At 33.0% G+C, this 14,399-nt stretch overlaps 1 protein-coding gene across 21 annotated transcripts in view; it reads right to left on the reverse strand.

The window, feature by feature from the left end:
- tpm1 (tropomyosin 1 (alpha)) overlaps window positions 1-14,102 on the reverse strand; it is a 34,517-nt gene extending 20,415 nt beyond the window's left edge. For 3 of the 21 annotated variants that reach the window (XM_051099444.1, XM_051099448.1, XM_051099442.1), the window contains exons 1-3: window positions 13,849-14,102; window positions 12,097-12,222; window positions 2,222-2,355 (exon numbers count right to left, since the gene is read on the reverse strand). In XM_051099444.1, coding sequence (XP_050955401.1) covers window positions 2,222-2,355; window positions 12,097-12,222; window positions 13,849-13,962 — 374 coding nt within the window. In that variant the 5' untranslated portion in view covers window positions 13,963-14,102. Of the gene's footprint in view, window positions 1-2,221; window positions 2,356-8,654; window positions 8,911-11,823; window positions 11,950-12,096; window positions 12,223-13,848 lie in introns of those variants that run through there. The other 18 variants (XM_051099436.1, XM_051099445.1, XM_051099450.1 and 15 more) reach the window with 16 other exon arrangements.
- Between the last annotated feature and the right edge of the window lie 297 nt (window positions 14,103-14,399).

Raw genomic sequence — 14,399 nt, forward strand, 5'->3', positions numbered from 1 at the left:
TCGTACAGCGTGAGCACCGGTCCAATCCACTGCAGCACATTTTTGTTCACTATGATTTTTTCATGTCGATATTGGAACGTACAAAGCCCGGTTAATTTAATGGTTTAGCTGCAAATACATTGTGAATATGGAAACATTTGGATTTGTGCTGAAGGAGAGCCATACGTGAGCCCATACTTTCAGTTTCGCTTTAAATTATTTCTTTTAGTTTATTTATAGCTATAAGCTTATACCTATTATTATATACTGCATTATATTATATGTATTCATTAAAAATGAATAAGTTATAGTTTTTTGGTTTTAGTTTTTGGTCTGTTCTGAATACGGTTAAATTTAAAGGATTTGCTGTGAAGTGCAGGGAACTAATGGCCTAGGCTATGTGTGTTTATAATGTTGGTATTATAACACGCTGTAGGCCTGCTGGTAGTATTATTTCTGAATAAAATGGGACTAACAGGCTACGTGACTTGTTTGTTTTATTTTTCCTTTCAAAAACTTATAATTTTTTTTTTTAAACAAGCAGCAAACAAATTAACCATGGTTACTATACTTAAACCACTGTAACTACAAATACCGTCTTAATTCGTCCATTAGCTTCCATTAAGCGTTTTCTGTATCCTAAAGGTTTTCTGTGGGAAGAAAAGCAAGTTGCATTTATGACTGCTTTATTGAGAGTAATGCTATTAATATTAAAATTTTTATTAGTATGAATAGCATTTATTAATACCGAATTGGGCCTCCGCTGTCACTGTTTTAGTACATTAATCCACATTAAGCGTTTTAGGATTTTCCCAAATCGTGCCTTAAACTATAAGCAATTAAATGACTGTATTTCTATAATAGGCCACTTGAGTTCAAGTTCAGTATAAAACTTATATGAACCGCTCCGTTGTGAACATACTGAGCTGAGTAAACAGGAAGTGTTTGTCCGAACCCAACCGGTTTTGCGAGAGAACGCAAAAGTTTTGCGAGGGAACAAAAAAAAACTTTGCGAGAGAACGCAAAAGTTTTGCGAGAGAACGCAAAAAACTTTGCGAGAGAACGCAAAAGTTTTGCGAGAGAACGCAAAAAACTTTGCGAGAGAACGCAAAAAACTTTGCGAGAGAACGCAAAGTTTTGCGAGGGAACGCAAAAAAATCTGAAAAATATTTTTCCTCCCACCCTGAATTTTTTTTTCACTCACTCTGATTTTTTTCACCACCATGTCCCTTAAGGGGTTCCGTACAACCGGCTAATGAGGCTCGGTGGTCGGTCAAGAAATTTTTTAGTTTTCGCCATCCCTAGTTCAAACAAGATTCTATGTTCAATCAATCTGTTCATAAACAAGATACCAGATCCATTCAGTTCATTCTTGTTTGTTCGTTTGTGTGTTCATTTTGTTCGTTCACAAACAAGATTTTATGTTCATTTTGTTTGTTCACAAACAAGATTGTATTCATTTGGTTTGTTCACTAACAAGATTGTGTTCATTTGGTTTATTCACAAGATTCTGTGTTAATCTGGTTTGTTCACTAATAAGATTTACGAGTGAATTAACGCAATATCTTGTTTGTGTATGAACAGAATGAATAGAGAATCTTGTTTGTGAACAAACCAAATGAACACCGAACAAACAAGATTCTGCGTTCATTCGGTTAGTTTACAACCAAGATTCAGTGCGTTCATTTGGTTTGTTCGCCACTAAGATTGTGTTCATTTGGTTCGTTTGCCACCAAGATTGTGTTCACTCTGCCCACAATCTTGTTTGTGCACGAACAGAGTGAACAGAGAATCTTGTTTGTGAATAAACAAGATTCTGTTCATTTAGTTACTAACATAATACATTCATGTGGTGTGTTCATAAACAAAATATAGCGTTAAAACAATTGATTCACAAGCGAGAGACTGTTTATTGGTTCGCGCACAAAGAAGTTTGTTTGTTTACACTCGAGATTCTGCGTTCATTCAGTTCACTCACAAGATGATGTTTTGAGTGTGGCTGTTTCACTTAGTGAAGAGCATATTCCTTCAGTAAGACCAACCAATCAAATGGTCCTCGGCTCACACTAAAAATGTTATGCCAATGAAAATGTCAAAATCTAAATGAAGCTGATCCACTCCTGAAATTCCACTAGTCCTGCACAGCAATAATCTTGCGAATGTATCTACACAATTGTGAAGCGGTTTGTCAGTAGACCATCCTTTGTAATTGTGAGTGAGAGTGTCAGAGTACTGTACTAACCTCTCGCTCTCATCGGCAGCCTTCTCGGCCTCCTCCAGCTTCTGCAGGGCAGTGGCCAAACGCTCCTGTGCGCGATCCAACTCCTCCTCAACCAGTTGGATACGTCTGTTCAGGGAAGCTACATCACCCTCAGCCTTGATGAGCACAGATGAACTGGTATAAATGCTCACATCAGATGTTCACACAACATTTACAGACAATGACACCCAAACCCCACAAATGCTGACAGCTTCCATTCAGAATAAAGAACTTGTCAGGCTTGTATTTGCAACCACTGAGCGCAGGTTTTGATGACGGTGTAATTTGGTTAAAACGGCAGTACTCACTAGCTTCCATTAAGACCTACTGAGATGGAGCGATTCCTTCTGCTGTGGTTGCACACACCATATAGCACGTAATGGCAGCAATGCTAATGGATGAGACAGGACTAGGCCATCGGATCATTACCGAGCCTCTGGGACAACATTAACAGGCGTTGGGAGGGAGTCCCAGCGGACCTACACAGACTACACTGTTAAAGGGCAAACACACATGACCAGTGGAGAACTACAGGCTGCTGCTAGCTGACAAATACACAAGCTGGGTCATTTCAAACATAACTTTGCTGACTGCAGTGAAACTCAATGCCACCTTATAAAGCATGTGCATTTATATAGCAAAATTGTGTTGTAGTAAAGCCTCCTACAGGAGGCTGTTGTGGGTTCCCGGTGAGCTGTGAACCAGAATTGGGTCACAGTACTGTTCTCACAATGCTAAATGCAATTAATACAATGCAACAGACAATATACTTGAGTGTTGGGGGTAATGCATTATGAGTAATTAGAGTTACGTAACTGGATTACTTTTTTCAAGTAACTAGTAAAGCAATGGATTACTTTGTCAGTCATTTACAAGAAAATAGAGTTACTTTTTATAAGTATAATTTACAGCATTAAATAAGCGAGAATTTTAATACATGAATAAAATGAACATAACACCATATTTTCCGAAAAATTAGTGGACTGTGAACCAGAATTGACAATGCCAAATGCAATTAATACAATGCAACTGACTATATAATCCATGCACTGAAAAGCAGCGTTGGGGGTAACGCATTACAAGTAATGCAAGTTAGGTAATCAGATTATTTTTTTTTTTAAGTAACTAGTAACGCAGTAACGCATTTACAAGAAAACATCCAAGTTACCTTTTCAAAAAGTATAATTTACAGCATTAAATGAGCAAGAATTATTTTAAATACATGAATAAAATGAACATGATTTTTTTTTTAGAAAATAAGTGAACTGGGAACCAGAATTGAGTCACAATGCTAAATGCAATTAATACAATGCAACAGACAATATAATTGAGTGTTCGGGGTAATGCATTACGAGTAACGCAAGTTATGTAATTGGGTTACTTTTTTTCAAGATACTAGTAAAGTAACATTACTTTGTCAGTCATTTACAAGAAAATAGGAGTTCAAAAAAGTATAATTTACATGTAATTATTTTAATTCATGTCCATATTTAAGAAATATTTACAAGTATATGCATTTATTATAATTTTTACTAGTAAAGTAACACATTACAAGTAACGCAAGTTATGTAATCTTACAACTTCTTCCAAGTAACTAGTACAGTTACTTTTCAATTTACAGGAAAATCTGCATTACTTTTTTTTTTTTTTAATTAAATGAGCGTAAATTATTTTTATATATGAATAACGCAAGTTACGTAATTGGGTTACTTTAAGATACTAGTAAAGTAACTGATTACTTTGTCAGTCATTTACAAGAAAATTAGTTACTTTTTCAAAAAGCATTATTTTAATTAGGGTTGGCAAACAAAAATATATATATAAGTGTGTGTGTGTGTGTGTGTAATTATTATGCATGTATGAATACAAGCACAATCATGTACATATTTAAGAAATATTTACAGGTATATGTATTCATTTTTCTAAAATTATTATATATGAATACATTTTTTACACATAAATAACATTTCTCTTAAAATGCATACATTCATTTGTGTGTATTTATATATACACACAACAATTACACACAGTACACACACACACATATATTAGGCAAACTCACATTTTTATTTTGTGAGCGATTTTTCGGAAAATAAGTTGGACTGTGAACCAGAACTGACAATGCTAAATGCAATTAATAAAGGGCAACAGACAATATAATTGAGTGATCGGGGTAATGCATTACGAGTAACGCAAGTTACGTAATTGGGTTACTTTTTTCAAGATACTAGTAAAGTAACATTACTTTGTCAGTCATTTACAAGAAAATAGGAGTTCAAAAAAGTATAATATACATCATTTAGTTATTTTAATTCATGTCCATATTTAAGAAATATTTACAAGTATATGCATTTATTATAATTTTTACTAGTAAAGTAACATTACAAGTAACGCAAGTTATGTAATCTTACTACTTCTTCCAAGTAACTAGTACAGTTACTTTTCAATTTACAGGAAAATCTGCATTACTTTTTAGTGTTTTTTTTGTTTTTTTAAATTAAATAAGCGTAAATTATTTTTATATACGAATAACGCAAGTTACATAATTGGATTACTTTAAGATACTAGTAAAGTAACTGATTACTTTGTCAGTCATTTACAAGAAAATTAGTTACTTTTTCAAAAAGCATTATTTTAATTAGGGTTGGCAAACAAAAATATATATAAGTGTGTGTGTGTAATTATTATGCATGTATAAATACAAGCACAATCATGTACATATTTAAGAAATATTTACAGGTATATGTATTCATTTTTCTAAAATTTTTATTATATATGAATAAATTTTTTTACACATAAATAACATTTCTCTTGAATGCATACATTCATTTGTGTGTATTTATATATACACAACAATTACACACAGTACACACACACATATATTAGGCAAACTCAAATTTTTATTTTGTAAGCGATTTTTCGGAAAATAAGTTGGACTGTGAACCAGAACTGACAATGCTAAATGCAATTAATACAATGCAACTGACTATATAATTCTGTGATGGGGGTAACGCATGACAAGTTACACAAGTTATGTAATCAGATTACTTTAAGTAACTAGTAATGCATCACTCTAGTTACGAGTTACTTTATCAAAAAGTTTAATTTACAGCGTTAAATGAGCAAGAATTACATGAATTACAAGTACTAAAACGTTACGCAATCAGATTACTTTTTCAAGTAATTAGTAACGCACTACTTTAGTTTACAAGAAAATATCTGAGTTGCTTTTTCAAAAAAAATATAATTTACAGCATTACATGAGCAATAATTATTTTAACGCATGAATAAAATGAACATTATACCATATTTTAAAAAAAAATAAAATAAAAAAATAAGTTGGCTGTGAACCAGAATTGGCTCACAGTTCTGTTCTCACAATGCTAAATGCAATTAATACATTACAACTGACTATATATAAAAAAAAAAAACCTAATTATAACACCTGTAATGAAAGCCAGCTCTAATCAAACTCATCTACCACATTAATTTTGTTAAACTTCAGACATTTTAGTTGAGTCACTTCACATCCAAAGTAAAATATGGGCTATAAGACTGGCTTTTAACTTATAAATCAAATAACTTTATATTCTTAAACATTTTAAATATGAACCACTGTCACACCAAAGCATAAGCACATATTTATGTTTTTATAGCATGCATAACTGATAACCTCTTTTTAAGCCCCAGTCCAGCGATAAGCAAAGGCCTTCCACTGAAGTGAACTACATAGGGCAAAGTGCATGTTATATTGTCAGCGGAGATATGAAAAACTAGAAATCAACACAGATAACCTTGACAGCCAGCACTGAACTACTACATTTCCTTAAAGGGCCAAAAGTCTCAAGCATGCTTGTTCACATAAATCTGAGACTAATTAATAATGCCACGCTTCTGTAACAAACTAGAGTCAGTGTTTATTTCAGCATGACTAAGACGAGTCCCACCGTACGTGACGATGCAAACCAGCCATATAAGGGAAAGTGCATAAACGCTTCACAAGATGTCAACATACAGCCTGAAACTGCAGCAGCACGTCCTATTCATTACGATAAAACCACTACAGCAGAGCCTACATAAACATTTCTGTCCAGGATCACTACTGTGAACTGCTGCAGGCTATTAGACTAAAATGATTACACTCAGAGCCTCTGGTCCAACGTAAATTATCATCAAACAAGGACCTATTCACAGCAGCACAACTTACTTAACTAACAGGATTATAACCAGACTCCAATTACGACCGTCAACAAGAGAACAGACTAAAAACACAGGGATGTGTCTTGCACAGAGATGTCGTCAGCAATCTCAAAGTTTAGGGTGAAAACAACATGGTCTCTGTTGGTTAAACGTACGGTTTCAACACGTCCGGCTCTTTTCCGCGAGTCGATTCTTTTGAACGATTCAATACAAAGACCCGGTTCAAAAACGACTCACTAGCTCTTAGATATTCAGACTTAAATGTCATCACATAGCTAGTCCATAACATCCTAAATTAGGGTTTTAAATATAATTTCATGAGTCTTAATTTAGTTTGAAGCCATGATTTAGCTCGTTAAATTGTAATTCAGTTCAAAGTAGAGCATGAATTTGCATTTAAAGCAAACAAATTTAGTCCAAAATTTACTTTTAATCTCCTAGCTGAAGACACCATTAAAAAATAAACAAACAGATGTTATTGATTTAAAACGATTTTGTGTTTTTAATTATAATTTTGAGAGTGTAAATTCAGTTTGCAGCCATGATTCAGTTCATAAATGTAAATGATTCAGTTCAAACTATAGCATGAATTTGCAGTTTAAGTAAACAAATTTAGTCCAAAATGTATTTTTAAACACCTTGCTGAAAGATTTTGCCATTTAAAATACAAATGTTATTGATTAAATCATATTTCATGTTTTTTAATTTAATTTAATGAGTTTTTAGTTTGCAGCCATGATTGTTCATAAAATTGTAATGATTCAATTCAAACTATAGCATGAATTTGCATTTAGAGTAATCTAATTTAGTCCAAAATGTATTTTAAACTCCTAGCTGAAAGTTTTTGTCATTTAAAACAAATTTTGATTAAAGATTATTTGATTTGTTTTTTAATATAATTTATTGAGTCTTTAGTTTGCAGTAACTCAGTTCAAACTATAGCATGAATTTGCTTTTAAAGTAAACAAATTTAGTACAAAATGGATTTTTAAATATCCTAGGTTAAGATTTTACCTTTTAAAAGGAAAAAAACAAAACAAAAAAACATGTTAATTAAACAGATTGTGTTTTTTAATAATTTCATGAGTCTTAATTTCTCAATTTCATCTTAATAAAACTCATTTGCAGCCATGATTCTGTTCATAAAACTGTAATGACTCAATTCAAACTATAGCAACTATAGCTAAATTTGCATTTTATGTAAACAACTTTAGCCCAAAATGTATTTTTAATCTCCTAGCTGAAAGATATTGCCATTTAAAAAACAAATGTTAATCATTTTTTAACGATTTTGCTTTTTTATATATATAATTTCAACGAGTCTAAATGATTCAGTTCAAACTATAGCATGAATTTGCATTTAAAGTGAACTAATTTAGTCCAGAATGTATTTTTAATCTTCCAGCTGAAAGTTTCAGCCATTAAAAAAAAATGCTATTGATTAAACCCGATTTCGTGTTTTTAAATATAATTTCATGAGTCTTAATTTAGTTTGCAGCCATGATTCAGTTCAAACGACAAGATGAATTTGCATTTAAAGTAAACATATTTAATCCAAAATGTATTTTAAATAGCTTAGCTGAAAGTTTTTGCCATTAAAAAGAAAAAAAAAAAATTAAGACGATAATCAATTCACTTCACATTATCAGTTCAATCCTTGGTTCTCGGCTCTTTGGGAATCGATCACGTTCGAACAAAACGGTTCACTTCGATGAACTCGCTTTATTATAAGTCGGACAGGTCTAAGAGAGTCAATTAATTGCGGTTTAGACAAGTTTCAGTCAAATTCGTGAACTGATCAATCATACCGATTAGGTGAACCGGTTCAACGGATTCATTTTGGAGATCCGACTCAAATGACTCGTTCGGATACGAATCAGACATCGTTATTCAGCACGTTTAAACTATTTACATGCGTCAGTTTATAATCACACGGGCAGACGTTTAATTCGCGTCTCCTGTTTGTTCTAAACAAGAACTGAGAAGTTACTTAAAAACGGGCGTGATACAAATGTCGCCGTTTAACGGGCTGGTAAACAGTGCGTAGAGGGCGTCTGAGAAATTCCGCTACGTTAATACCGCACATCACTACAGTGATCATAAACGTTCCATAAGCGACTGTTTAAACGAACGTCGGAACGCCTGGAATGTTACACTGTAGCGCGTCGCATTTCAAAACATGCACTTTATACTTTGTATCATTCTGCGTTCTTACTGCTTCTCTGGCTTTCCTCTCCAGCGCCAATTCCTTCTGCAGTTTCTCCGCTCTCTCTTCAGCACCGTCCGCTTGCTCTTGCAACAGTTTAATTTTCCGTTTGACTGCTTCCAGCGATGTAGCCGCCATTGTTATTCTAAATAAGCACTAAAAGCCTCGTGTTGAAACGCGTTTCCTTTAGATGAACACAGCTCAGAGACGCTGCTGCTGCCCCTGATCTGTGTGTGAGCGAAGACGCGGAGCGACGTTTCAGATCACACCGGAAGTAACCATGTTTTCATAGGCGAGCCCCAAACGACGTCACTATCATGAACTAGGGCTTATCTGTCGCTTTTCAGCAATCAATATTTTCATGTGAGACGTATAACTGCAATGCATGTTTAAAGTATTTCATGAAAAGCATATTTTTATTCATTCATTTCAGTAGTAGTTTATTTGAAGTCACTTGAAGGATATGCAAGACATGTTTACGTCCTACACCTGGTGCACACCTGAAAGCGTTAATCAGTAGCCTGGTGGTAATTGACTGGGTGCTGGTGCTGAAACTGAGCTGCTAAATATGGAATGGCTTCAAGGGGAGGGGGCGCGGTGTTCTGGGCCTCGAATCTAGTTGTTTAGTCCTATTGCGCCCTCTATAGGGAAAATTACAGCATCGACCAGCGCTTACTGCGGTGTTCTTTTCTGAACAATTGTTTTAATATACTTAGATGTATATGTCACATTATTATGATTTTATTAATGTATTATTATTGAAATAAAGTACATTTGTAAAATTTATAAAATAATTTATAAAGAATAATTTATATATTTATACAAATAGATATTATTATTAAATTCTCTCTCTCTCTCTCTCTCTCTCTCTCTCTATATATATATATACATAAGTACATTTATTTATTATTTCTAAACAAATTGATATTATAATACGTAGACATTATGACAAAATATTATACTAAAAAATACATTATTATGATTATATTAATTTATTATAAGTGAATACATTTATTTGAATAAATTATAATTTAGATCATTTTTATACAAATATATAATTATAAAATTATAATATATTTCATGATAAATTTCTAAACAATTTGATATTTTAATACACAGATATTATGACAAAACAATATTGTACTCAATATTACATTATTATGATAATAATAATTTATTATTATTGAATACATTTATTGGAACACATTTTAATTTAGATTATATTTATACAAATATATAATTCTAAAATTAAATGTAATATATTTACAGAATAAATTTATTCATTATATTTTTCTAAACAATCTGATTTTGTAATACATAGATATTATGGCAAAACAATATTATTCTTTAACAATAATATTACATTAATATGATTATATTAATTTATTATTATTGAATACATTTATTGGAATAAATTATAATTTAGATTATATTTATACAAAAATATAATTATAAAATTCTACATAACATTACATATTTACATCATAAATTTATTCATTTATTATATTTTTCAAAACAATTTGAATTTGTAATACATACATATTATAACAACATTATACTCAAAATATTACCTTATTATGATTATATTAATTTATTATTATTGAATACATTTATTGGAATAAATTATAATTTAGATTATATTTATATAAACATATAATTATACAATTAAATATATTATAATAATATTTACATAATAAATCGATTTATTACATATATATTATATATATTTCTAAACAATTTGATATTCTAATACATATATGTTATGGCAAAACAATATTATTCTCAAAATAATATTACATTATTATGATTATATTAGTTTATTACTGTTGAATTAATTTGTTGTAATAAATTATAAATTAGATTATTTTTATACAAATATGTAATTATAAAATTCTATATATTTGCATAATAAAATGTATTTTATATCTTATATTACATTATTGTGAATATATTAATTTATTACTATTAAATTAACTAAAAATTATATTACTATATTATTTATATGATATATAAGTTATTAACATTAAGTAATACTATTTTATTAGTATTCCAACTAACATTATATATATATATATATATATATATATATATATATTTCTAAATACCTTTTTTTTTCAATACATGGATATTATGCCAAAAATAACTTGATTGTGATTTAGAATAATTTGTATATAATAATAATTACTTAAATGAATTTATTAGAATATTATAATTATACTAATATATAATTAAAATAATAAATTAATGTATTTATTAACAATAAATAATATTATATTACTATTATATTTCTATAATTTATTAACAGAAATAAGTAATATTATATTACTATTATACCCATGTTAAAAATAATTTTAATTACTGTAGTTCTGTTGATGTACACGAGGGGGAGTCCAAGTGTGCACTATTCAAGACCATGGTACAAAGATGCTTTATTTTAACACAACAAAACTGAGTGAGAATCAGTTTCTATACACATATATATTTATATTTAAATGGCCCTCATATATTGAACAACGCCCGACGAATCAACGAAACACAAAACGACTCAAGGTCAAATAATTCTTTGAAGCTCAAACTCAATGCTCAGAGGACTATCTTCTATCATGCAAACCTATGCAAATACTTGTCAAGACTTTGGATCGCCTACTCATGCAATTCTCATAATACAGTTCAGTCTTGAAACTAAAAGAAAAGGTGGCGTTTTTAAAAGAAAGTCTTCCAGTCGATCGGTCTTTCTCAAGGGTAGAGCCCAAGGAGCCGATCTGAGTCTTGACCATATAAAGCACTAGGCTAAATATAACATCCTGCCTGCTCACTCTCTTATTCTGTCTTGGAATGCACGTCTTGTAATTTAAAATCGTGTATTTATGTTTGTCCACATAAATGCACCATGTTTGGTCAGAGATATGCGGATTGTGTTTATAATATCATGCCATAGGCGACTTTTTAGCCTTATAGTTCACGAGTGACGTCACACATACAACGCGAGGCCACAATATACGGCGTGACGTCACTTTATTTTGACGTCTGAGAAAAAAAGTCAAGTTGCTAAGAGCAACCTGGGTCCGAAAGCATACATGACAACTGACAAGACTCTTTACCTGTAGGTAATAAAAGCGTGACATGCCAAAAGTGTCAGGAAAAGATGCGTGAAGGCTGTGCTGCTCTATATACTCACATCTGCGGCTTTCTTTTCAGCCAGCTCCAGTTTCTCCTGTGCATCTTTAAGAGCCTCAGAATATTTGTCGAGCTCATCCTCAGTGCCCTTCAGTTTCTTCTGCAGTGCGAGGAGGTCATCCTCAAGCTGCGCGTGTTTGAGTGATTGATTGACAGCAGTGAAGAGCGGGAAGCAGAGTGCGCGCGTGGTGTGGCGGGAAAAGAGACCGACAGAGAAAGAGACGGAAAGAAAGAAAAGTTAGGGAGATTCAGACAGGAACACACAGGAAGATACCTGGGTGGCGACTTCCTCGGCGGACAGGAGCTTCTCCTCGACGCCCTGGTACTCCTCCACCACTTTATCACGCTCGTCCTCGGTTACACGCAACCTCTTTTCCAACTGAATTAGTTCGTCTTCTAACTACACATGCATAAATGACAGTTTTCATAACAAAAATGAGGTAAACTTTTAGTAGAAATGCTATTAAATACTAAATATGTCTACTACGAATACTAAACATGCTATCTAATCCTTTTTTTTAAGTGTGCTTGGTTGGGATCATGCTTCTTAAAAGTTACTGTACTTCATGATAGCACAAAGGGTTAAAGCATCAGTAATATGTAGTAAATATAGTTTTTATGTGGTCGGAAGAGTCCCAGCAGGCACACAACGACGTTGATATTCGGTTAAATTTCGGTTGCGACATTGGCGTGAAGTCAGTTCAACATCTATTGTCAACATTAATTTGATGTCCAATACCAACGTCAGCTGACGTTGACATTTTGTTGCTTTTAGGTTGTGTAACCAAAATCCAACACTACGTCAATGTCAAATTGATGTCAAATACTGACTTCAACCCGATTTTCATTCTCAACCAAACTGCAACGTCTGTCCGACGTTATATTGACGTTAAGTGCCTGCTGGAATATTTAAAAGGAAACCACAAGATTTTAATTTTGAAATTACAATTTTTTTTTAAATACAGCACACTAAAACTTCTAACTGAATACTTTAGTTTAAGTGATCCCAAGGTTAGACTACAACCAACATTATCTCATGACCAATTTGTACGATTTTGTGCCCAGTGACCCCCAGTGACTGGTAGGCTTAGGGGCGTGGTTAGGGGTAGGTCATTCGTAGAGTTTATACGAATTGGGAAACTCGTAAAATAAGTGCGATTTAGCAAAAATCGCACGAGTGAGTACATACGAATTCATTCGAATTAGCCACCTCGTAAAATATGTACAAATTGCCATGAGATCGGGTTGCTACAACCTATAGTTATTATCTAATTCAACCATTTTGAATTTAATTAGCCTACTAAAGATGAAGAAAATATAGTTGAAACACTGAAAACTAAATAAAACAGAGTACAAGTTGCAGATGTATGACACCCTGGACCACAAAACCAGTTTTAAGTAGCACAAGTATATTTGCAGCAATAGCTAAAATGACATTTTTTTCTTTTATGCCAAAAATCATTAGGATATTAAGTAAAGATCACGTTCCATGAAGACATTTTGTCAATTTCCTACCGTAAATGTGTCAAACTTGATTTTTGTTTAGTAATATGCATTTGGTGATTTTCTCAATATTCTGATTCCAAATTTTTTTTTTTTATCCTAACAAACCATACATCAATGGAAAGCCTATTTATTTAGCTTTCAGATTATGTTTAAATTTAATTAAAAACAAAAATTATGACTGGTTTTGTGGTCCAGGGTCACGTTTTTCGACAGTACATAAAGACAGTAGTTAAGCCTGTATCAATGGAACATTGAGGGTTAATGAATGAATGGCTATATTTCTCTGCATTAGATGAATGACAATAAAAGGGCGAGTCAGTATGAGCGTCTTATTAACATTATTAACATACTTTTAATTGACATTGAAAAGTTTAAAACTCATACTCGTTACTTTTACCCTTCTTCCGTTACTTTAAATCCACTCAGGCGCGGTAATAATCCATTTATCGAGTAGCGCACAAGAGCGGCACTGTGTGCGCGTTATGGATAACTTTTAAAAGTCCTCATAAAAACCGCAGACCTGTTTGCTCCTGTCCTCCGCTGCCTTTTTGTCTCCCTCAGCCTGCTCAGCTCGGTCCAAGGCATTCTCCTTGTCGAGCTTGAGCATCTGCATCTTCTTCTTAATGGCATCCATGGCTGCTTATGGGTTTGTTCGGTTGCAATAGAGAAATTTCCACAGAGGAGCGACGGTCAGAAGCGCTTGGGACTGAACGCAGAGCTGGAGTGCGAGCGCTCGCTCCTGTGCGCGCTCTCAAATACGTACTTTCACGGGAGGGGTGACTGAATTCCTCTGGACATTCAATACTTTTTTGGAAACAGCCGCATTGGGCCGCTTCTCCATGCCCCGTGTCTTTTTTATGGATCTGGGTGGTGATTCGCTGCTGCTCGACATTTGACCGTTTATATGCCTATATAAGGGGTTTGATGGGCAAGGCGAACTCCTCAAGACGTCTTCACACATACCGAGCGCGACGGGATGGAACAGAACGCGTTTTCGACGTGACGCACTGTCATCAAAACGCAACGCGATCCTGAGGTGAGAAGAAATTGAGAATAAATAAAATAAAATAC

Source organism: Labeo rohita, chromosome 25, assembly GCF_022985175.1.
Source record: "Labeo rohita strain BAU-BD-2019 chromosome 25, IGBB_LRoh.1.0, whole genome shotgun sequence".
NCBI lineage: Eukaryota > Metazoa > Chordata > Actinopteri > Cypriniformes > Cyprinidae > Labeo > Labeo rohita.